The sequence below is a fragment of the Planococcus citri genome, chromosome 2 (genome assembly GCF_950023065.1).
Source record: "Planococcus citri chromosome 2, ihPlaCitr1.1, whole genome shotgun sequence".
Taxonomy (NCBI): domain Eukaryota; kingdom Metazoa; phylum Arthropoda; class Insecta; order Hemiptera; family Pseudococcidae; genus Planococcus; species Planococcus citri.
Window position 1 is genome coordinate 29,056,641 of NC_088678.1, and position 26,040 is coordinate 29,082,680.

Sequence of the window (26,040 nt, forward strand, 5' to 3'; positions counted from 1 at the left end):
ATGATCTATACTAATGTTATTCCACAAAGGATCTAACCAAAGTTCATAATGGGGAGGGCGGTATTCACTATTCGATAAAAACGAATCGTAAGTATGAAAAATTACTTACTGCATTACACTCGATGATAAATTACATAGGTAATACTGTATAATTTATCTGTCTGCGGGGGGTTGTTTGACCGTTGATGGAGATCCACTAGTTGGAGTTATTTTTGAGTGAATTTGTATTTTGATAATTTTCAAATATTTCACATCTATTATCTACTTATGCCAAAACATTGAAAGATAATATCATTTCAGAAACTGGGGAAATAGGCTTATTTTGAAACGCGGTGGTGTCAATTTTTTGGTGATTTTTGTCAACTTCGAAAAAAAAAAATTATTTTTGAATTTTTTTGTTTTTTTGAAATTGAAAGTAAGTAATGACTAAAAAAATTGGCACCACTACGTTCTAAAATATTTTCTCAGTTATTGTCGGCGTAATTATATAAAATCCCAGCAGATCTTTTATTAGCTGGCAACGCAATAGAGGTATGCACTTTCATTATCCTTCTTCTCTAGGAAATCTTTGACAAACTGCATTGCCTGCGCATACTTCCATACCTTATATCACTTGGCTGGGAGATTATTTTTAGATGGTTCCGATAACTATCCTTTAGTTTCTTCCACATAATAGTGCTTTGGCTGATATCTTTCAATGTTTTAGCGCAATAAATGTGAAATATTTGAGAAAAAAATTATCCAAAAATGAACGTTTTGCAAATTTTTAACTACTTCGTGGAACCCTAAAAGTGGCCTTGGATTTTGTGGCAATGGCTCTGGTTGATACACAGATTTTCAAGTGCTATCTTTTGGGTTTCGAGTTATTTTTTTCGAAAAATGGAATGGGTTAGAGTGAAAAACCACGATTTTTTTTTTTCGAAAATGCCCTCTCTTTGAGGAACCATATTTTTCCTACAGGGGTACAGGGGTTCCTCTGCAGCTAAAATTTTGCCTTAAGTGACTTTCTTTCTACATGGAATGAAGGTTTTCGCTGACGCTTTGTCAAAATCCTCTATCATTTTTTTTATTTTTTATTTTTAGATACTTATCATACTTGTTTACAATAATGATCAATGAGTTGTTAAGAACTTAACCTAAAGTGCTAAAATACCAACAGAAAACAAGTGATAAATTTTGTCTTCTGGTTGATGGGATACCTCGGTTTTAAGATCTGCTTATTTTCCAAAAAAAAAAAAAAATGATCACAGAGTTGAACAACATTTTCAAGATTGTTTCAATTTTAAGCATTAATGCAATATTATAATTTAAAATGAACCATTTGTAACTGAGAAATTATCCCTTTCTTTGCTCGAAGAGGGAGAAAATCTGAGCACTAAATAGCCTATTGGTCCATTGAACGATGATGATCTCATAAAATTTCACGAGTATAGGAACTAAAGGAGGTGGAAGCATTGAAAACGAAATTTTGAAATAAATGGATTTGTAATCAAGATCTTTCTGGGTACTTACAGTATTCGATCTTAACGACTCCACACTGTGAAGCTGTTGCTCTACCGCTAATGAATTACTCTGTTGAGTGTCTTTGCACCACCATCTCTGATATTTTGTGAAATAGGTAGTCACAATGAGCTTTACGAGCTTGACTGTTTCTTCGCCCCACAAGTACCATGTTGAGATTCCATTTTAAAAATCATTCTTCCAAGAGAAGGGTTTTTGGCCCGTAAGACATATTCTAAAGTGTGTTGAAGAATGTTATCTATCTTTCTGAGGAAGAGACTGCTGTTAGCTAACTCGGATACCTGCGTGAATATTTTTCAGTATTGTTCTGGATTGCAAAATTTTTCTTCTTCCATCATTTTTGTTTCTGTTTCTAATTGATCTATCACCCATATACAGGGCATCTGGGGAGTGGTCGTACAAACTTCAGATTTGGACACAACCGTGGTTACGACTAAGAAAAGAGGTCATGTGAAGGTGTGGTCTATCTTGAAAATTGAAGGGGCAAAATGTTTTAAAAATTCATGAGCCAAAATCCAATTTTGACCATAGGGTCGGTAGTACTTTGAAAAATGAATAAAATTACTTACCTATAGTGACTTTTTGCCTAATTTGCACATTGAAGGGGCAACAAATGAACAAATGATTTTTAACTTCGAAAAATTCCAATGAAAAACATGAATGCGGAATTGAATACTACGTCAAAATATAAACAAATTTTGTCATGATTTATTTTTTTTCTTACTCTAAAATTTAAGAAGTTTTTGAAGCTCAAAAATTGTAAATTTAATGAAATTCTTAGCAAATTGAAAATTGTTGAGCTTCGAAGTTTTTTTAAATTTTCTTTTTTCTACTTCTTTGTGTACTCAATTCTGAGCAATGTGAATCATCATTGGTGCCCCTTTTTTTGGCCAGATTGGGCAAGTAGGCTAACACACAATGTGTTACTGTTGCCTGCTTCACGATGATTGTACATGGGAGTTTTTCTGCCGGGTATTACGTAGTAGGGGTCCCTCTCCTTTCTACGCTATCTATTGGGAAACTGGCTGCATCACTGGCCCATTACCCACTACAGATACAGCCTGGAAGTGCAGAGCGGCAACGTCTCAAAAACCATACGATGTAGTCCTATACGGCTGCATTGTCTTATGGGATATTGCCCAATTTCAATAGTTTTTCTTGGATAATTTTTGAATGGTTAATGCTACAGATTTGAATTAAAAACCAGCTTGTAGAGGAAAGAAAGTAGATCATTTTTCATTCTTCAAACACCTATGTGCTCGATCAAAATTTTGATTTATTTTAATTTGAATGTAAAAAAATTTCAACCTTGAAACTTTGAACTTTAATAAATCGAAAATTTGATCGAGCACATAGGTGTTTGAAGCATGAAAAATGATCTACTCTTTCTCCTCTACAACCTCGTTTTTTCCCCCAGAGCTCTAGCGCTTTTCGATCAAAAGTTGTGAAAGTTCAAAGCTTTGAGCTTTAGAAACTTTCGAACGGTAACAGCTAGCGCTTTCGGTAAAAAACCATTTGAAAGGGGATGAAATTCTGAACATTTTGGTATATTAAAGTACCTATGTCTCCACTGAAAATTTTCCGTAATTTCAATTTAAAGTTGACATTTTAAAAAATCTGTCCATAAAAATGTTTAAAAAATCGCCATTTCTGTACGAAACTCGAAGAAAAATATACCAATCGATAGGAAATTTCATCCTCTTCAATTCATGTTCAGACAAAAATTTTCCTAAACCCCTTCAGTTCCGAGAAAAATCCGAATTTCAACGTTACGCATGGATAACTACATACGTAAGAACAATTGATAAAGCCGGACTAGATGCGCAACGTTGCCAGATTGCACTTCCAGGCTGTATCTGTAGTGGGTAATGACTGGCCGCATGTTTTAGAACGCTGAGTTCAGCCGCCAGCTCCCTCTAGGCGCTCGAACCAGTTTCAGCTTTTTAGATTCCGACACAGATGGCGTGGTTTCTGTTATCTCAGCTGTCACTGGATCATTACACACATAAACCTGCATCTTTGGCGGGTATCGAACCCAGGACTCCTGTGTGCGCCCATGGCTTTACCCACTACGCTACTGAGCGCTCTTTTTTAAATTTTAGATAAAGAAAAATATGATAATAACAAAATTGGTTTATTTTTTTTTCCGCAGTAATTTTTTTCATCGCGATTTTTTGAGGCGATCCTCGGACCCAGGCATGTGAGTGAAAAGTACATTCGCTTACTAAATCTGTGGTTCAGCTCCACTGGATACTGATTAGAGAGATTTATAGACCCCGGTTCTAAATCTGTATTGACAAATAAATTAACTAGCTTACTGTTTTTCTCACATAGTCACTTGAGTCGTTCTTTCAATATACTGGCAAAGAGCGTCAACTGTGATTGTTGGGACATTGTTTTGGTTTTGGAGATCTTTTACACTAGGTATCTCTCGATTTTTCATACTTGGCTACTATGAGAAATGTTGATAATGTTTGTTTTCTCAACAGAGTCTTGAGAACTGCTACTTTTGCTTCTTCAGTTAAGGCTTTGTTAACAGATTCTGGGTCTTTGTCACACTCATTTAAAATGCTTCACTTTTTACTTAGTATTCTCATTTATACTCAACTGGATAATTCAACTAGATATGATACCCATCATTTGAATTATAATGAAGGATAATTTTTTGTTTTCAAAGGCCTACTGCCTACTTCTTATGATTTTTTGCCTAATTTGCAGATTGAAGGGGCTGCAAATGATTTTTGATTTCAAAAAATCATGATTAAAAAAATTATTCTGGAAATGAATACTACATCAAGAAAATTAACAAATTTTGTTATGATCACTTTTTTTCATACTTGTAAATTTAAAAAGTTTTTGAAGTCAAAAATTGTAAATTTAATAAAAAATTTTTAGCAAATTGAAAATTGTCGAGCTTCAAAATTTTTATAGATTTTAGAGTAACCAAGTAAGAAAAAAAAATTACCTTAATAAAATTTCTTTATTTTTTGAAGTACCTAGACCTACCCTACGTACGTAGTTGATATTCATTTTCGCATTCATTTTTTTCAACGAAATTTTTTGAAATTGAAAAATCATATTCTGTAGCCCCTTCAATTTGCAAGTTGGGCCAAAAAGTCATAATAGGTAATTTCGTTGCATTTTTCGAAGTAATACCGACCCCCGTGGTCAAAATTGGATTTTGGCTCTTGGATTTTGAACTTATTTTGCCCCTTCAATTTTCAAGATAGGCAACTTGTTCATTTTACGTGTTTTTTTTTTACTCGTACCTGGTTGTAACCAAATTTGAAGTTTGTACTGCCACTCCCCGGACACCCTGTATAATTTGGAATAATTCTCGTAAATTTCTCGGAATTCCTATACATAACGAGTAAGTATACATAATAATAGTTAACGAATGGAACACAAGTAGGTACAAGTTGACGAGAAAACTCGACCGTATAAATATCGACAATTACTTCGAAATAAACCCATAAAGGGACTATTTCCTTTTTACGAAAAGGTTTTCCGAGTTTTTCCCCCTCCATAAAAAACGGCTAGAGTATGTGATGAAGGGTAGGTAGTAGGTACGTATAAGTAATTCCCCATATGCAAATTATATTTATACGGTACCTATTTTTTTAACGACTGCTTGGAATCTCTCTCGTTTGGTGAAATAGTCAAGTAGTAGGTACCTACTCGTACATGTGAAGGAAGCGGAACACATCTATATAGCGGAGCCGTATCGATATCGGGTACTCAATTGTGTCGTAAATGATGGCTCTAGTCTCTAAATATGTTCAGGAATGCTGCCTAGATATGGAACGTTCTTTTACCGATACTTAATTTTATTATACTCGAGTGAGGATTAATGTGCAATGAGAAAGAGCCAAGCAGAGAAATTACATTTACTATAACGTCATTTTTTTTTGCAATATTGGAAAAAGGACGTGACGTAAGCATATTACTCGTATTTATGCATATTTGCGAATGTACCTATGAGCGAGTTCTTTTTTTTATGTCTCTTTTCTGACTGTTCAGTTTCATCGTGATATGGAAATTTCTGTGCTCAATGGTTGCCATGTTGTCGCATATTAAGTTATTGAGAAATATGTATGAGAGTGAAGAATATTTCGCCAGTATCTTACCTACTTAGTGTCTCGAGTTATCGATATAATTTGTTTTTTGTTTGTCGCCAAGTTTCCGATAGTTCGGCTGCGAGTGCTTCTACTTGTCATCGTCATTATATATGGTGATGTATTTAGAGCGAGAACAAGATATGATGATGTCAGATTCGAATCGACTGTGTTTGCTATTCAACTCTTATGGTAGTTATGGTATGTCTCGAATTGCTAAATGAATTCGAGATGTGATCTTACGTTGACGATGAGTCTTTTCTTCGCATTTGAGCAGTAAGTATTTGCATGAAGTTTCCTACTACTGTAGTGTTGCAAGTTACTGCGAGACTATTTTTCTTCAATGCATTTTCACTTCTGAACAGAACGAAGAAACGTTGAAAATTTGACAAGATGGCGCTATTTTTGATTTGGGAGGGAAGGAGGGAGGGGGTGACAACAATAAAACCCGAGTACAGAACTCTGGATTTGGACCCCAAAATAATTTGACATTAAATCAAAATTCAGAAACGTTTAGAATAACGCAGCTGTGGTGAATTTCAAATTGTTTCATAATCTTATTCCAAATAAATAAACCAGTGTGAATAATTACCTACTTTTCTAAGATGTGATGATGTGCTACTATAGGGCCTATTGTAATTTTTGATTTTTCTTTGCTGTGATTTGTACTTGACTGCTGTATTTACTCGCGGTGTCGTACAATATAGTCCTATTAATCTGTCAAGTCGCGCTGTTTCCAAGTCAAACTTTAAATTTTGCAATTCATTTTCCTTTTTTATACAATTTTTGCAAAATCCTTCATTTGCCAACCCGCAAAAAATTAAACATTTGCCAACTTTTCAAGAATTGCGAAAAGAAGATGGGGCAAATCGTCTCTTTCCAGCTTACACTTTAAAATTAAATTTTGGAAGTTGGTCTTTGGGTTTCAAAAAACCACCGCGACAAAAATTTCAATTCACCAGATCACTCCTAAGCACGCCAAAGCAAGTGAAATTGACATATATCTGTTGGAAACTTCTATTTTTGACAGTTTTAAGTTGGATTTTTTCGAAGGTCATTCGTGGAAATTTTTAAAAAAATTTTCGAACGTATCTTCCAGTGAAATGCGCATTTTTTATGGAGTTGAAAAACCTGTAAAAATGAAGAAACTGCTTTTTTAAAGATTTTTTCCGCCTTAAACCATTGGTCAAAAATTATTTTTCTCTCGATTCTGAAATACACCATCGACCTGAATTTGGGCCATGATTTTTATTTTTTCATTTGAAAAATTAAATTCCGTTTTCGTTTTTAGCCTGATTTTTTTTACATACATAGAACAATGGAAAAATTAGCTGCTTATACAGCCTGTGATTATTTGGGTGTTTGGGATGGGACCACCCACAAAATCCATCTTAAGATGCTCGGAAGTCCATTTCCATCGATTTTTTATCATTACAACACAAAAATATAAAATAGGTAGGCCTACATCAAGACTACCAGAGAATAAAAAAAAAATAAAAAAAAAACAAATTAAACAGAGCTAAAATAAGCCTACCTAACGCATTTACTTAATTTTTTGTTGATGTATCTTTGGTTTCATCAGTATTCCTGCCTATGATGCCGCACATATGGGATAATGGAAAATTCTTCACTATCGGTGGCAACTGCATTGGAATAGGAAATCAAAAGTTGTGTGACATATTTGTATCTGAGAACCAGCCTCCTAGCGCAATTTTCAGGGAAAAAACTGGGCTTTTGAGTTTTTTGACTATAAAAAATCTTGTGTCACGCCCCCATGCGTGACACAAGATTTTGGCCTCATCTCTCTAAATTGACCTATGAGCCTAAAATTTTGTATATACATCGGATCATGTGGAGAGGGGATTGACCGATATGTGCTTTTTAGAGGTTTAGACTAATAATCTGCTGAAAAAGTATGACATCGCTCGAGCAAAAACATATTCCTTTCCCTTTTTTTTTTTTTTTTGAAAAAATTGATTTAGAACCTTAAGAATTTGAAAAAGCGAAAAATTGACGTGCACAAATTTTGACCATATCTATTATACCCAAAAAAGGTCGTGAAGTGTTTGCGAAATGTCCTGCTAGAAAAAGTTTGATTGATACGACCCTTTACGATTTGAATGAAACCAGACTAGATGGAAAGAACATGTCCAAACACTCGCGTGACTAAAATTTCACATTCTAAAATTCATTTTTGTATTTAAAGTGAATTTTTGAAAATGTAAGAAATTGAAATAAGCTCTTTTTTGGAAGATTTTTAATTTTTTTTTTCTTGAAGTATAAACTTTTAGAGCAAAGTGATCCAATGTGAACAACTTCTTCAATTCAACTCCATCGCATGAGCAACTACTAGTTTTGGGCCATTCTGTAGACTCCTGCGATTTTTTAATTATCTCCAGAAACTTCCAAAAGGTCAAAAAATAAACTTCATGACCTATAAACTTTGGTTGGTGCTTATTGGGCACTCTGCCAACCTGCCAGTTATACAGAGAATTTTTAACCAATTTGTAAATTTTAGATGTGAAAAAATCAAATTGTGGCGACATCTGAACGAAAAAACGACTCATGAAACACCTTTTTTGAAAATTTGTTTTTTTTTTTAATTTTGTAGAATTCACAAATTGGTCAAAACTTCAATTTTGAATTGGCAATTTCGGAATTTAGCGGTAACCTGAAGTTCATTTTCGGATTATCCACGCATCTAGAATGATTTGAATTTTCTGGAGAAACTTTAAAAATCACTGGAGACTCCAAAACTGCTCTAAATTACTAGTCGTTGATGTGTGGGAGTTGAATTAAAGGAATTATTCACATTAGTTCACTTTACTCAAGAAAAATAAATAGGTACTTTATGAAAGAAGTTATACCTAAATCGTCTTCAAAATAAATATTTTTTGAATTGTTTTCAATGTTCAAAAATTCGCTGAAAATCCAGAAGTCAACAGCTTTAGGGCTTGAAATATTAGTTTTGGAGATTTTAGAACCGATTTCCTTAATCTTACTTGATTTCGTTAAAATTGGAGTGTGTCAGTTTGAACGGTTCTGTTTTCAGGATGAGTTTTGTATTCTCTCGTTTTGAACATTTACTCTGTTTGTGTCAAGTGCTGATCTAAAATGAATATCTCATGCTTATTTACTCATTAAATCATGATCTAAAGTTGACCAAAATTACCGCGATGGCTTCTTTTTATTTATATTCCAGTATTTTTCGCTTAGGTATGAATAAATATACCATACCTATTATTGAAGTTTTATCTAGGTATATTGGAATACTTCGAGGAGCTCAAGAATATTTTGAGCCGTTTCGATTACTATTCCCTCAAAGTACAAAATAATTAAGGTTACCTTGGAAAAATACCTTTTCTTAGCCTATATCCTAGTAAATCTTATTCAACATGAGCAATTTTTTTCAAAAATATTTAATACGCTTCAAAAAACACAGCTTTGTTGACGTAATTGGCTGGAAAATATTTCATTTCAATTTTTCAGGCCTCCATCACTCATTTTTGATTGTTTTCCTACTTCCTAGCACACACTGCGAGCGAGTGAAGAGAGTCGAATTTCAGGCGCCTAATTATGCACAAAACCGGCTGAAATGCGTAGGAGGTCGATTCGAGTGTATTTGGATAAGATTGTTTCGTTTCGACGAAAAAACCATCGTAATTTATCGTCTTTAAACGAGGCGTTAATGCAAAATTCACGTCAGAACTCCCCAGATAGACGAAACATTCGACGTAAATTAACGCGTACGAAATGCTCGATTTCCGTAATGGAGATTTTTCAAGAGTATCACTCGAAAATCGATACGAGTATTTACCTTTTCTCTGAAGTTGCGGCGGAAATCCTGCTTTAAATGCCAAAAGATGGGATGGTTTAGAAAAAGAATCAGAAGTGTCGGTTTAAAACGAAGTGAGAGAATTAGTACCTACATAGATAGGCAGAGAAATCGATGGTAATTTTGCTTTTTTGTTCGAAAATTCAATTTCGAATCGAGTTCTCGTTGGAATACGTACGTCAATATTATAGTCTTGCATCTGTATGCAATTATGCATACCTATTAATAAATTTATATCGTATTCTTGTTGATGACGTAGGTTTTGGTAGGATACCTGCATTTCCCGAAACGAGAGCATCAATACATAATCGAATAACTTTTAATGACGTTATTATATTCGTCGCTGAAAACAGGGAAGTAATTTTTTAGCTGACACGGCGTGCGAGAGAGAGAGCAACTCGACTCTCGCGAGGATCGCAATAAATAATGTAATTTGTTTCGATTTAAAATTGGCAAAGGGTTGAATTAGCAGATATATGAAACGGATGCGAGGGGTGTGTTGAGACAATGAAGGTGATTTTGCTCTCATTCATATATTTTCGTTGTCGTACTATAATGTGTTGTCTACAGCAGCATAGAACATCATCGCGCCCCCAACTATATGGGAAATTCCGCGCCTATATAAATTATATTTTCACCCTTTTCCTTTTCGCGCCGGCCTCCTGCAGCTTCATCGAGCGCAACAGATGTCAGTCACGAAGCCTGACACTCTTTGCTTTCTGTGTGTATCCTTGCCATCGTTGGGGATTATGGTATAGAGGACGTCGACGATACGACGGTGAAGTTCCTAATTACCTCAGACGAATGTTTAGCCCTGTTCGATGGAAGGAAATTATGATAAATGAGAATCGATTACAGATTTGTATTCGTCTCGAATGAACGCGTTTCGACGAACACCGAACAGGTCGAATCAAGGTGAAAAATCACCCGGATTGTTGTCTCTCGTCGTCGTTGTTCTTTTATATACTCGAGAATTTGACGACTGACGCTACAGCATCAGTCAAAATCTAGCGTTAATCAGAGCGAAAAAGTGAAAATGTGAAAATGTGTTGATGTATTCGCTTATGTATTGTATTTGTGGCCAAAAAAAGAATGGAAAAAGATTACCTACTTGAATGTACCTGGCGAGAAACATTGTTTATAAAATAACAATACCTATGTGTATATGTGAAATGATTGATGATTGCTTTGCTTACTTTATTATATGTACTTACCTACCTATTTAATTACAACTTACAAGTAATACAACTCTTCCTGCATATTATTTCCAACTCTAACATGCGAAAAAAATGAAAGTTTGCTTGAATGTTTGACAAAATTACTCATCCAAGTACACAGTTAGGCACCTCATCAGAAAATTTGCAGAAGAAATGACAAAATTTTAATGTTTGTGGAGCTCAGCTAGAAATTATCATCATGCGAGGTACTCAACAAAAATTGAAGATGATGGAATCTTTGAAAAACCAAAATGTTGTAACATCGTAAAATCAGAACTTCCCAAATCGTATCATAAAACTTATCTCAGCGTCAAACATAGGAACAGATATCACTTATTTCTAGTTTTATTGCAAACAACCAGGCAGATTTCAAAGATAAAGTATGTAAGGTGCACCGGGCGGGGCAAGTCAGAATGATTTTTCGAAATTTCAACTTTGACCAGCTGTTACTCTCCTTCTAATGAACCAATATGGATCAAATTTATTATGTAGGTTCCCATAAGGGTTCTTAACCTATGGTGAAAATTTGAGCGCGATTGACACAGTAGCTTTTGCTCAGTGGAATAAAAATAATATAAACTGTTCTAACTTCCCCCAATTGGGGGAAGTCAGAACAGGCTAAACTTTGCAGAGGTGTAGATCACAAACGGAGCGTCCTAGAAAAATTGCATGAAAACAAAATTGTAGAGAATTTAATTCTCTTTGAGATCACTCCCATCAGATTTTCACTAGGACGCACGGTTCGTCCGCTATATGCGAAAAACTAAGAACTAGAAAGTCTGTATTTTAGAACAAATTCAAAACAAGTTCAAAACAACAACAAAATACAATTGAACCAAAGACATCTAAAATGAAACTGAATCGCGAAAATGTTTATGCCGTGATGAAGTAGGGGTAGTACCCTCAAGTCACCTTTAGTGGCACTTCGTCAGATATAAACCTCTAGGCGCTAGAGCAAGTTTTCTAACTTACCCCGAATTCCAACTTCCCCCGGTGCACCTTATTGAGATATGATTGGCGAGGCTATTCACGAGAAATTCTTCTCAAAATTTCCTTGCTGCAGCTTCATTTTGACGAATGATTTTTTGGATCCTTTACACGGTTACAAAATTATGTATAACGGACTTTGGCGAGTGTGTTTTAACAGCTTCTGCAGCTGAATATTTTTGAACAAATCTTTGTCGAAGCTTTCACCTGCTAAGGTGCGAAATTGGCCATACACAGAAATCCATATCTTTGCATCCGCTGCATTGCCAGTTACGTCACATAACAAACAATGCTTTCAAAAAGGAATAATTAAAAATTTTTACTTACTAAAATATGTATTACTGATGTTAACTTGGAAAAAGCACTAATAGAGTGAACTGTGGAAAAAAAAATCGGTAGAAAAAACGTTGACCAAATTCAGCAATGATCTTAGGTTCTGAATAAAAGAGCATTTTTGAAAACATTGTGTTTTTTCCACTCTAGTCTTTACCCAACCTGTTCTGAGTAAAATGGTCCTGTTCGAATAGATAAGGTTGAGATTCTGCACCGATTTAGTTACTTTCCATCAAACCTCAAAGCCACTTTTAGTATTCTGCTGAGCGGTTGAAAATTTGAAATTTGCTTATTTTTGGGTTAATTGTGTTTTGAAAAAACTTAGTTTACTTTCAAATACCTAGGTATTACCTAGGTACGCATAAATTATGCAAAAACGCCAAAAAGTATAATTTTTGTAACTGATTAAACACTTCGGAATACCTACTGTGGTGCAAATTTGCAGGTCATGATGGCCTATTTCAAAAACTGAAAGAAATTTCATAATTTTTTGACCATATTCCTAAATTTTTTGAAATTTGCAATACCTAATGACCAAAAAACTAATACCACTATGTTCCAAAATATTTTCTCAGTTTCAGGAATAATATCTTTCAATATGTTGGCTTAATTCATGTGAAATATTCAGGAAGAAAAAATTTTCAAAACACAAATCAACCCAAAAATAAGCGATTCGCACATTTTCAACCGTTCAATAGAACCCTAATTAGTTCTTAAATTTTGACGGGAATAGCATAGATCGACGCAAAATCTCAAATACTTTCATTTAGGACTGGGCGATTTTTCCCAAAAAATGTTAAATTGGGGCTAAAGCGAAAAAAAACCATGATTTTTTCGAAAATGCCTTCTCTGTGAAGCCTTACAATATTTCCTCTCCTCAGGCACCTTTTGAGCTAAAAAATTTTTCTGAGTAACTTATTTCAACTCAAAATGAAGTTCTCTGACGATTTTTTTCTTTGCGATCCGCCCTGTGGTAAGATCGAATCTAATCCAAGTAGATCCAACAATGATCCAGCTGGATGATTTTTTGCCCGAATAAATCTGATTGGATTTCAATTTGAAGCATCTAACCTAATTTTTTTTATATGGACTAGAGTGAAAAAAAGGGAGTTGGTGAGTTGGTTCCCAAAATGAAAGTGTATGAATTGATTCCCACCTTTTATTTTCAAATGTACGAATTGATTTGATTCACACCTTAAATTTCTGCCTGTATTACCAGGAGAACGTCAATAAAATTATTAAATGCTGGGATGGGAGGAATAGAACTCGGAATTCAGTTTAGAAAGGAAACTTTCACAGGAATTGGTCGTCCTATTTATGGTTGCAGCATACCCAAAATGCTGGGTGGAATTGAGAGATGATGTTGAGATGTAGTTTTCGTAGACATAGGTCTCAAATTCAGCAATCTTGTCATCCTTCATTTTCTTTTTACGAAGCTCAATTAAGTTTTTGAAACACTCAGGCACATCTTCAGGAGGGAGGAAGGAAAGATCGAAGTAGTACTTTAATAATGTTTCCCATCGTCATTGGTATTTTTGTAGGTTTTGGTTAGGCCTAGCTGTTTCAACGTCGTGCAATGCTTAATGATTGAATCAAAAGCCACTTTTCTGCGTTTTGCCATTTAAGAGGAAGTAAACGAGAGTTACGAATACTGAATCTCTGTATCCACGAATCTACATAAGAATCACTTCGCACGTCTGTCAAAATGACAGGAGAATTAATTCGTATACTTCAAAAAATGAGGTGGGAATCAATTCGTACACTTGAAAAGAAGAAGTGGGAATCAATTCGGACACTTTCATTTCAAAAAAAAATCAAACGGTAATCAACTCACCTACAGCCGAAAAAACGATTTTTTCGAAAGTGCTCTCTTTCTGAAGGTAGTCAAGGTCCGCATAAATATTTCTCTTTTGAGGACACCTTCAGAACTACAATTTTTTCTGGGTGATTTTCAACTGAAAATTAATGTCTCTGCGGAATTCAGGCAAATTCTTCGTATCTATTTTTGAAATGTACAGGGTGTTGAATGTAACGTGTGCTGCAATTTAAGGTAATGAATACATTTGTACAATTATTAGCTTGGTAATGGTAAATATACTCTAGATTTTTTTTGGATACCTGATTTTTAAGAAATTTGAAAAAAATAATTAATAAAAACTTGATTGAGGCGAGTGAAAATGTTGAAATTGAAAGGAAATACTTACAAGCAATTTCTTGAGGTGTGATTTTTATTTGTGTGTCGTTCTGTAGTCATGATATTTGTTTGATCCGTGACCGTTTCATATTCTTTGACTTATTTACAGAAAGGGAACAATTGAGAAGTCATGTTTTTCGCGAGAATATCGAAGAATGCTGGTATGACAATATGCATTGTAGAGCGGATTGTTTTTGACCTTTTCCGTGAAGTTTGGGAGGAGTTCTTGAAAAAATGTGTGGAGTGAAGTTCAAACACTATAGAAAACATTTCAAGGCTTTGGATTCAAAGTTATATTTTTCTAGCAAAATTCGAAATACAACCTAAATTCTAAATCCAACACTGATAAACTTCGAGGAAAATTGTGAAGAATTCGTGTTATTTGAGCGAATTTCGAAAATAGGTACCCCCTTATCTCCAATCTTCAAGTTTCCAACAAAAAAAATAAAAAACGACTCACTTTTTGTGTATAAGGTTGAAATAGGTATTCTGAAATGCGAAATAAATAATTAGTTTTGAATTCTGGAATTCTATAAGAACTAAGGATGTTTTTTCAAAAAATTGTCTTTGTAAATATTTTCAACACTTGAGAAGAAAAAAGTGGTTAAAAATTTCATCTTGAAAAAAGTTGCAGCTAACAGTAGCTTTAAAAGAAAAAATTAAAATAATAATGGGAGTGAGTACCAGGAACACCCAGAAAAAATTTCAGATCCACTTGGCTCCACATTAGTTCATGAAAACGTTCTTGTATTTGAATCCAAATTACCTGAGTATACCTACACAGATTAAATTGGATATAGTCAGACGCGATTTGATCCCAAAATTGTCGAAATTCAAACAAATCAAATAAATCCATTCAGATCCGTTTGGATTGCATCATTCTCAGGACTTGTTTAAATCTGATTAGGTACCCAGGAAAGGTGTTTTGGGTAGAGTGGAATCCAGATTAATCCAGGTTTTGAAAACAAGCTATTCTGATATTGGTAAATTGAAGTCGGATCCAAGTGCCACTGATTGTACAAGTATCTGCGATCAAGTATAATCAGATCTGATCACATACCATTTGATTTGAAAAAATCTCGAGATTCGAACAGATTTGAATGGGTCCAATTTAGTATGCTTGGATTGGATCCAAACAAACTCATCAAAACGTACATGTTTACCTAGATCGATTTGTACTGCATCATTTTTTGGAGAAATCGTATCAGATTCGATGTGGTTTGGATTTAATTGTAGATTCAACCTGAACCTAGTGGATCCAACATTAATCCAATTGTATAAACATTTTTTTTTCAAACCGACAGTTTTTTCCTGGGTAGATCTAATTGAATTCAATTTTATATCTAATTTAATTCATTACCTAGTGAATCCCACATACGTGATCTCGAAGAATAACTTTTTGGATGAATTTGGATCCAATGAATCTGAAACTTTTTTGAATGACCATTCACTTTTTCCTGAAAAAAATCTTCTTGCGTAAGGTTTCATGTTTTTTATTTTTAAAAGTAGGTAAGAGTTGAAAATGAGATCTGAAAAGAAGTTCAGTCAGATGACTAATTTTGATAAAATATTTTTATATGGTGAACTCACTGAACCTTCAATTTCATTCTAAAATTAAACAATTCAAGTACATATATCTGTAGTAGGTTTTTTTTGTCTGTTTGAATCCTTCATTCCAGAGTTCCTTCATTCTTGAGTTTTTTTTTAAAATTGTCGTGTTGCTTTTCCATGTTATGCTACCGATCTTCATTTAATTCAGCTCACGCGAATGGTTAATACATAATTACACCCCTTAAAGAGCTCCTTTAGATAACTCTCGCATTTTACACTTCGTGATTTGCCCCTCACCACGCGCCATCACCACCGAGAGCTTTTTCCTTCACGAATCGTTATGTGAACTACAGACTGCGGCGAAATTTAAATAAACCTTAATTAACCGTCGAAAATGGCGGATTTTTTTGGCATATAGATTAACGGCGATGGGAGCCGAGGTTCTTAATAAATATTTATGTTTAAGCGTATTAACTACTTACTAAAGGAAAACTTTATACTACGGTAGGTTTCCGCGCTCCTAGCACCATCGTCAGTTCCTGGTTATGGTTTTTTTCTCTCTTTTTACATCTTTAATTATTAATAATATTAATTTTAGCGCCGTTTAAAAATTCATATCGCACGGTAAATAAAGCGAAATACGAGTAAAAAATGGAGGGTAAAATGAATTTCAAAATGGTTATTAATTTAATTTCTCGGTTTGATTTTATTAAGCGGTAGAGCCAGCGTGCAGCGTACTGGTTCGTCGAGTTTTGGTAAACCTGCTACGATGCGAGACGACAAACAGAGGAGGTTCGAGGGGAATATGTACTCAGTTATTTTTCCCCCTGTTTCTGGATGAAATTTATTTTAAAAGCTCGATGCGATTAAATTGAATCAATGGTGGGGTAAATTAGGTACGTCATTGCGGATAGTTTGGATGTATTTTTAGTCGCGAATACCCCGAAGAAGAGAATTGCCTTGTCAGACTGATCTGCAACAGGAGGATGGTGGAGAGATATTAATCTGTTTCATGACTCTCCAAACGGAAATATATTATTTTAGGCGAAATGTTCTATGGCATCGTGAAGTGTTTTAGGTGAATTTTTCCCAAATGTTATTGGGAAATGAAAAATCTTTTAGTAGTTCAAGTTGAATTGATCAAGTTCACCTTTGGATTGGATTTGCCTGATAATGCAGCAACTCAATCTACCTGAATGTAAGTTGGATTGTCGACCCTAACAGCTGGAGAAGCAATGCTTATGGACTGTCTTATGTTGAATCTTCGGGGTTGTGATAAACTGAATCTCATAGTGTCGTATTGCAGAGTTTTGAAAGGAGCATATAACAGGTGCTTTTCAATTTTAGCTTATCTTCGAGAGTAAAGGAGCTTAAAATTGATTAAAATTCAGAGAATTTTCCAAAAATTTAGAATCCCTTTGAATTTTGCATTTTTGGAAATTCTCAAAAAAAAATTGAGCTTCTACAATTTTGAATTAGGTAAGACAAAACAAATGCAAATCGTTCTGTAGATCTTTCAGTGCTCTTAGCATTTTGAAAATTTCAATCAATCGTAGCTCATTCAATTTCAAAACTAAGCTAAAATTGAAAAGAACTCTTTTTATCCTCTTTTTGAAACTTAGCAATTTAGCTCCATCAGATCCAGTTTATCTATACCCGATATTCAAGGAATTAAACAACTTCGGAGATTCAACATAAAACAGCTCATAGCAAAATATTCGACATTGGGCCTGGAACACCCGTTATATTGGCGACAAAGTCGTGAAAAAAAATTTAGTATGTATAACTGATGCTAGAAATTGTTATTGTGTTTCCAACATTTTTGACTTAAAATACACACAATTGTGCTTCTACAATCCACTATTTTTGATAATTCGGGCATTTCCTTAGCCTTGATGCGGTGAAGTCGTTGATATGTATTTTAGGAGTCTAAATCGAAAAAAATAAGCGAAAATGGGACTTTTAGTTGCTGGAAAACAAAAAAAGTTGAATGAAATATAATAAACTCAACTTGTAATGTTGTGAAACATCATTTCAATTTAAAATGAAAATTGTTATTCGCCGAATCAAAATTAATCAATGAAAAAATACAGTGTCTAATTTAAATTAATATTCCTTGTAGCATTTTGCCCAGTATCAATTTAGTGAAATTTCATCCTAAATGAATCTAATGATTCTAAGATTGAAGATTACTTACTACAGTGAAAATGTGGCAACAATATTATACAGGTAAATTGAAAAATTGAGATTATTTTTTTTTGGGGGGGGGGGGTGTTTGTGATCAGTTCAAAGTTTGGAGAATGTTGAGCACAGTAAAGTTTTGCGTTAAAATTCATCAAATTCTGATTTTGTGTAAGTTTTATTCCATTTACATTTGAAATGAAAGTGAACACAACTTGTGTAAAAATTCATTTCTTGAATTCGAGATTTATCTGAAGAGGAATAAAATAATTATTCAATTCAATTAAAATTTTAAAGTGAATTGATGAAAAGTTCATGGGTTTTATTAGCGTATCCACGATTGAAATTCAACTCTTAGTAAAATTTAAAATTTAAATTTAATTCCATTTTGTATCAAAATTTTAACTTACTAGAGTTTGATTCAATTTGAAGGGGCAATAAAAATTTACCTATATTTACCTATAGAAGTTTCTTTTCTTTCAGTGTATCAAAAATTGGGTATGATATTCTTCTTCACCATCCGTAAACTGCTCGTATATTGGTTCTAGGGAAATTCTATTTTAATGAAAGATTTGACTGAATTCGAAATTGAAATTAAAGTTGGAATTTTCTAAATGATTTCTGAAACATTTCAAGAGAAACTGAATGAATTCGAAATTTTTCAATGAAAAATCCAATGGAAATTCGGTTCAAAAAAGTTGAAAATTTAATGCAGGGTGGGTCATCTTTGATTTTTTTTTTTTGAAAAATTGGAGAGTGTTTCATGAAAAGTTGCAGAGGAAACTCAAAAAGATCGCAGGAAAAATTTTTGATCTCTCACTTGAACCATCACGTGATGATTGATCATATTATGCTTACCCTATTTGAAAGTCATATCACAGTTTTTGACATTTTTTCATTTTTTTACCTAAATTTTTTTATACAACTTTTGAATGCGTCCAAAGTCGTATCTACTTATTACATATTTTTGTAAGTCATGCAAAACCTGCACCGGAAAGCCGAAAAAAATTAAAAATGGTTTTCTTGCTTTTAAGCGGGTAACTACAAAATGACCAATTATCACAACAAAAGAAAAAACTTGATTTTTAAAAAAATTTTCAACGTAAATTTTAAAGTCTAAACGTTGGTAGAAAAATGATGGTTCAAATTAGGCATCTTAAGTTTTTTCTGCAATTTACAACTTTCTATCGAATTTCCCTCCAATTTTCCCCCAAAAATGTCATAAATGACTCACCCTATTCTGCACCAAGAGAGTATGAACAACTGTTGAACATCGAGGGAGGGGGGGGTGGATTGAATGGTAAACGTTGGCTAGATAATAAACAGTCACTCAAGAAATTAAATCATCTCAAATGTAATTTTCCTTCTCGAGAAGAGCAACCCTTGCTAAGCTGCATAAACTAATTTTTATTCAGTACTTAATAATTTTAGAGTTGAAATTCTCTGAATAAAAATATGACCTACCAAGTCCATAATAAATAAAAAATTGTAGTCAATTTGATATAATTATTTAAAATTCAAATTTGAAAAAAATACCAGTATGTGAGAAATTACTTCAATTATTTTGGTAATTTACAGAAACACGGAAGTCGTTACCGATGCTCGTCGTGTAAAATAGTAGCTCACCAGAATTGCGTACCAATCATAATGGAAAGGACGAGATTCACGTGCAAACCGAGTTTTCGAGACGTTGGCATTAGGCAATACAGAGAGCACACGTGTATACATCACCATTGGGCACATCGCAGATCTCAAAAAGGAAAATGCAAACAATGTGGAAAGGTAAATATTAAAACGTTATAATTACGTTATTTTGCATCGTTACAACGGTCAACGAATTTATACCTACAGTTAACTCTCATGATCCTATATCTACACATGTACGAGTACCTACCTAATCTTGGTCCAGTGCGACGCGACGTAGGTATACTGAATTCACATAGGACGAAGCCGAATCTCATTAGAGGAGAAAATTTTTTCATCCTTTTATTTTTACAACCGAGGCTTGGCATTTTTAGGTTTTTAAAAATTCAATTTTCCTACCTACCTAGGTATATATATCGCGTATAAGCCATTTATTTAATTAAAAATGTCCGAAACAGTGAAGCGTATACTACGTAGACGTACCTCTCAACCTACCATGTATATACTTATACTCGTAGAGAGCAATTGAATATTTTATACGGAGCTGCGCTGCGATTTTCTCGAAAACGAAAGTTGGGTTTTTTCGCTTCGTATTTTGGCTAAGGTATATATATGTAGTCTCTGTCTCTCTCAGTCGTATGTATACGGTATCTTGATTCACTGGCAAGGGAAGAAGTAAGGATGAAAATGGAGAGACTATGAATGTATTATGCATATTTCGAAGAAAACTGAACGAACGAAAGCTTGGGTAGACAGACAGGCCAAGTTACCCGATGGATTCAACAATGTTTTTGTTACTTTGGTAACAGCTGTTTGCGTATGAGGGCGCCTCAACATCGCTGAGACGTCTGTCTCATTTTCATTCAGAATAAACCATCGAAATAATACGAGTTTATACGGTTTTGGAAATTGATTTTGAGGTGTTTTTTCTTTGTGTAAGAGACGGTGTAATTGCTTAGTTCTCGAGGACATTTTTTCAGTTTCTCTCAAGTTCACTAGCGAAGCAGAAAAAAATAAGACATGGGTTAATTAAATGAGGGAGAATGTGACTCGGGTTTAAAATGTAAGTTCCTGTGATCAATGAATAAAAAATGGGCACCAGAAAATTTCAACGTAATCTTATCTTTCATTCAATGATTCAATCAAGATCAAGAGATGAGAAATATCACACAGTGTGTTGAAAAACGAAAATTGAAACTAAACGTCGGAAGAAATGATTCTGAAGCAATCAATACAATAGCATAAAGCAAAAACCCTTTTTCAATCAGCGAATAGCTGATGACGTGTCGAAATATCATTGCTGGTGTGAGTACATTTCCAAAAAAAATTGACCAGTCATCATTCCTGAAATAAAAATAGATATGTGAGTAGGTATGTACCTACTCATTTAAACTGAAGGTATTTTAGAACACATTGGTGCTATTTTTCCGGACATTTTTGCCAACTTCAAAGATGTTTATCAAATTTTTGATATCATTCAGAAATTGACAATTGTGATCAACAGATTGTTATCTCTGTATTTCAAAATATCCCTTATTATTTTCCTTTTCAGAAATGATATGTGTCTTCTAATGCTTTAGAAATTGTTCATAATTTTTCAGTCATTCAATTGAACTCTAAAAAGCCAAGTATTAGATTTTGATGACAATGGCTCACATAGGTCTGTGCGGAGTCCTAAAAACTATCTCTTGGAATTCTTCCACTTTTTTCAAAACATGTTGGGTAGTGATTAGAGTGTAAAAAACTATAGGTAATTTTTTCTGAAAATTTTTCCTAATATTGAGAGCTGAAGTCTCTTCTCTACAGACACCTCCTGGGGGAAAAAAAATTCTGGGTGACTATAAACTCATAATGAAAGTTTCTATTGTATTTGGTGAAATTTATTCTCTATTTTCTTGCGACCTGTATAGGTATATCTCTGTAATATCCAAATATACCTACTCATATTTTGTTACTAAACCTCGGTACCTACCCTTAAAGCTGGAAAGTCCAAACATAACAATGATAAGTCAAATCACTCTAAGCATGATATGAGCGTTTGAAACCTTTATATGTATGTACCATGATGACATCTCTAAAATATCACTGTTTTAATCCATTTTTTGAGAATTGAAATTTTGCTTTATCCAAAAATTAAAGAAAGAATACTGAAAAGAGTGTTTTTAATCACTTTTAAAATGCAATCAGATTGTCCAAACATCACAATGACAAGTCAAATCACTCTAACAAAACGACTAAAAAGAATTACCTACTTGTTCAGATTACAAACATTTGAGATTATTTGTCAAAATGGGGTACAAATTGGTTTCCGCCTTTTCTTTCCAAGTGTCCGAATTGATTCCAGCATATTTGCGTTACCCAAGAGACACCAAGACTAGGTTTTGCTGGGTCGTCTCCCAAAAAATATATTATTGTTATATAGCTTTTGGAAAAAAAATAAAAGTGAGAGGGATGGATATGAATGTAATGAAATTAACTAAACGCTTGTTGGCAGAAATTTGAAACATAACTGAGAAACAAACTCCAATGATGTGATCTCATTCTTCTTGTATCGATTCATGGGTTCTTCAATGAAATTCAGCTTTTCGTTTTTCTGTTTGCAATTGCGATACACTTTTGACCGGAATTTAATATAAGTTTCTGCCTGTATCCCAGGGAGAACATCAATAAAATTACACTTAAATGCTGGAATGGGAGGAATGAAAATTGGAATTCAGTTCAGAATGTAGTTTTCAAAGACATACATGTGTCTCAAACCCTGACATGAAATGGTATCAATTCATTCATATGCCATAAAAAACTATACTGCCGTCAAAATACCACGTCCCAAAATGAAAGGAACAACACCAAAAAAGAATGTTTTTAATCACCGTCTTTTAAAATGCAAAGTGTCCAAACATCACATTGACGACTCAAATCACTCTAAGCATAATGTGAGCGTTGGAAATCTGAGTATAATGAAATATTTGTCTAAATTACAAACACCTGCTATCAATCTTTAGTCAAATTTAAAATCACCCCACAGTTTGCTTTTAATTTGGTTAGAGCTTAGGAATGGATAATTAGATAAGGTGCTTACTTCAAATAAGTTATTCATTCATAAATCGGGAACAATATAAATTAAGAAAACACTATAATCACAATAAAATTGAAACATCATACAAATTTATGTAAGTATTGCACAAAGAGTAAACTTTGAATTTTGATATTACACGGTACATCATCTAGCACAGATGCAACTTGGTAAGTAATCTTTAATCTTCAATTTTAATTTTATTTAATTTTTTGTTATATTAGGCCTAATAAGTAATTAATTAACCACGGGCTCACTTCGCTTGAGTGAGGGCAGCACTATATCAAAGCGCCCTTCCACTGCTAACTCTTCAGCAGGCACACCATACTAGTCTGCATTTTTGAGATTACTGTCAAGGGGTAGTGTGCTCTACCACAATTAATTAACCACGGGCTTGCTTCGCTTGAGTGAGGGCAGCACTATATCAAAGCGCTCTTCCACTGATAACTCTTCAGCAGGCCCACCATACTAGTCTGCATTTTTGAGATTACCATCAAGGGGTAGTGTGCTCTACCACAAGACTCTGTAGACTAGGAAGCTGCTGGATAGGTACCTCAAAACTTGCAAGTTTGTTAATCACAATCAAATTTTTGAATGCAAGTTCCAACTTGCAGCTGAAGGTAGGATCAAACCATGATTACCGAGTCAATGGAATCCATAGGCGACTACTTAACCAATTCGGCTATCCAGCATGATATCATATGACTATCACAAAACGGACAAAGAGTGTTCATGTTAATAAAATAATCTTCACATGATAATGAAATGTTGATTCCCTAGAATAGTCGCAGTGGCATAGGCTTTCACCTCATCCTGTTAGGGTACCACAAAAATGTGATTTCCAAGTAAAGGATAAGGAACCATGACGACGACGACCTAATAAATAAACTTCCCAAATAAATTTACAAAACGTAGAAACTCGCAAATTAATAAATCAAGACATAAAAAATGAAATAAGTTATTGGTCAATTTGAATTAAATAAATTTCTCAAATAAATTCAATTTACAAAACATATGTACAAAGACAAACACACAAATTGATAAATAAGACATATAAAATGAAATATTGTTTGATTTGAATAAATAAACATACCTACTTACGTCTATAGAATAACAAATTTGCATTGATAAGTCAACATGATATAAACAAATTAAATACGAGTATCCTCAGTTAATCACATTAAACAAAAATATCCACTTACAACAAAAAGCATTCAGCGCTTCAATTATTGAATTTAACCATCATTTTAAATTGTTCAATAATATTTTGTATGATTTTGTATGTTTTCTGAACTGTTTTGATGCGAGTTTTCTCTAATCTCACATGAAGTTCCAAATTGAAAAAATATGAGAGATATTCAACAAGAAAGTGAGGAGTAAGACAAGGATGCTCTCTCTTCCCAAGACTCTTCAACATATCACACCTTCGGAGTGATAAGGTTACATTGCTTAAAACATCAGTTTGGAGATTTCTACATTTTGGAGGGTTATTTGACTATCCATCCAAAATATAGTTTTTGAAATTAGACATAGGTACTCCCAAAATGTTAATAAAATGGAAAAGTTACAACTTGAAATTCCAAATGAAGTAGCAAGTAATAATTTGAAGTTTGAAATGTTTCATCTCAAAAAGAAGGTAAGATTGGTGAATTGTTCCTGTTCCCATATTTGGGAAATTATGAGGTCAAATCAAAAATTTTCTCACAAAAATTTAAAAAATCAAAATATGCTGGAGGCCAAAGAGTATAGTTTGAAACCATCAACAATCAACTCGAGAGATCTAAAATAGGCTATAAACAAAATTTCAGCTCTTTTGGTAAATTTGGTAAAATTTCGGTTTTTCTTATTTTTAGACCTTTGAATTTGAAAAAATTCACCAAAAATCAAAAAATTATTTCATCTCTTAGAATTCTGGCTGGCGATATGCATCCTAGAAAAAAAATTAATCGATGTGCAGTTTATTGGAAATTTCATTCTCCACAATCTTGCTTGATGTTACTTTCTCGTAGAACGCTTTGTTTCGCTCTTAGATTGATTTGAATGAAACATTACTACTCAAAATTTCACCCAAGCATTTAAATATTAATTTCTCTGCAGTTGCTCATTTTTTTTGCAAATTCTTACGCTGCTCGCGCTGAATGAAAGTTTTATATCCAAACTTGAAATGAAGTACTACGTTATCAGAATTTTTGGATCGCACTGTTGCCCCTACCTACAGGTTTATAGAAAAATATTCAAACAGTTCAGACGCATGTAACAAGTGAGACGATTTTCACATTCGCTCGAAAAATTCGTCTTAAAAATAACATCCCAGGCATCTAGATGCAGAAAAGGCAGGAGGAGCGGAGCTGAGGATGAATTGCAGATTTTATTAGGTTGTTTTACGTACGTACTCTAGGTTTCTGGCCGCCGCCACCATCGCTCTTCACGCTAGATATACGAGTTTTTGCGAAATAAAACTATAGTCTATCGTCATAAAAACGCGAAAAAAAACTACATATAATCGGCGAAGCGTGCGAGAAATCCTGCATCGAGCAGAACACAAGGGGGTAGGATGGCACTTGCGAAAGTACCTATATTTTTATTTATTCAATTTAAACGCCTATCAAGTCGAGAAGAGGTTCGCTCGGAAAATGCGGCTGTCGCTGCTCGAGAGCGAGATTTTATTAAAATTTTATTATTCGTTCGGTTTATATGTGCATTTAAATTTCTATATCTGTTGTAAATATACTACGATCTCGAGACGAAGACGAATCCTCGAACATTCGCGTAAATTGGAAGTTTTTAGATTGGATTTATTTCGCTCGCGCCGCTCCTCGCCGCCGACGACGACGACCTCGAAACAGTGATGTGGCAGGTGGCGAAGAAGAAGGGAGGAAAATTCGAATTTTACGACGAAAATAACATTTTATATATAAATTTCACCTCTCTCGTTTATGTTTTCATCGGCGTAGGTACTCTGCCCTTCGTCTCATTTATACTTCGTGTTGATTCGTCGACCACCGCTTACCAACCCTCCTCGAGAACGCAGTTGTATATTTGGGATTATAAATAATGGCTCGCGGGAGTACCCTGCGGTAGTGGAGGGTCGAAAGGGGTAGAAAATTGGTTAGGTGACGAAAATCGAGCTGTACGGGTTTATCGCCCCCGCCTCCACCGCCGAACCGCCTGTGTCGAATGCAAAGTAGGTACAACGACGGATTTTAAATTTCATCTACCTTGTTCGAAGCCCAACTCTGGCCTTGTCAGCGAACCGGAGACCGGAGATTTCGCCTGTTTGGTCTGCTCTGTCCAGATATATTCGTGTTCGCAGGATCTACTCTGTGCCTCGCGCTTAACTCGGCGTTAGGTAAATTTTGACGTATCGTATTGGAATTAGTTCGACGTTC

General features: G+C 34.3%; 1 protein-coding gene across 6 annotated transcripts in view; it reads left to right on the top strand.

The window, feature by feature from the left end:
- The window catches only part of LOC135835348 (eye-specific diacylglycerol kinase-like), a 700,104-nt gene that overhangs the window by 607,697 nt on the left and 66,367 nt on the right, over positions 1 to 26,040 (top strand). For all 6 annotated transcript variants that reach the window (XM_065349562.1, XM_065349560.1, XM_065349557.1 and 3 more), the window contains exon 4: positions 19,513 to 19,716. In XM_065349562.1, the coding sequence (XP_065205634.1) occupies positions 19,513 to 19,716 (204 nt within the window). The remainder of the gene's footprint in view (positions 1 to 19,512; positions 19,717 to 26,040) is intronic.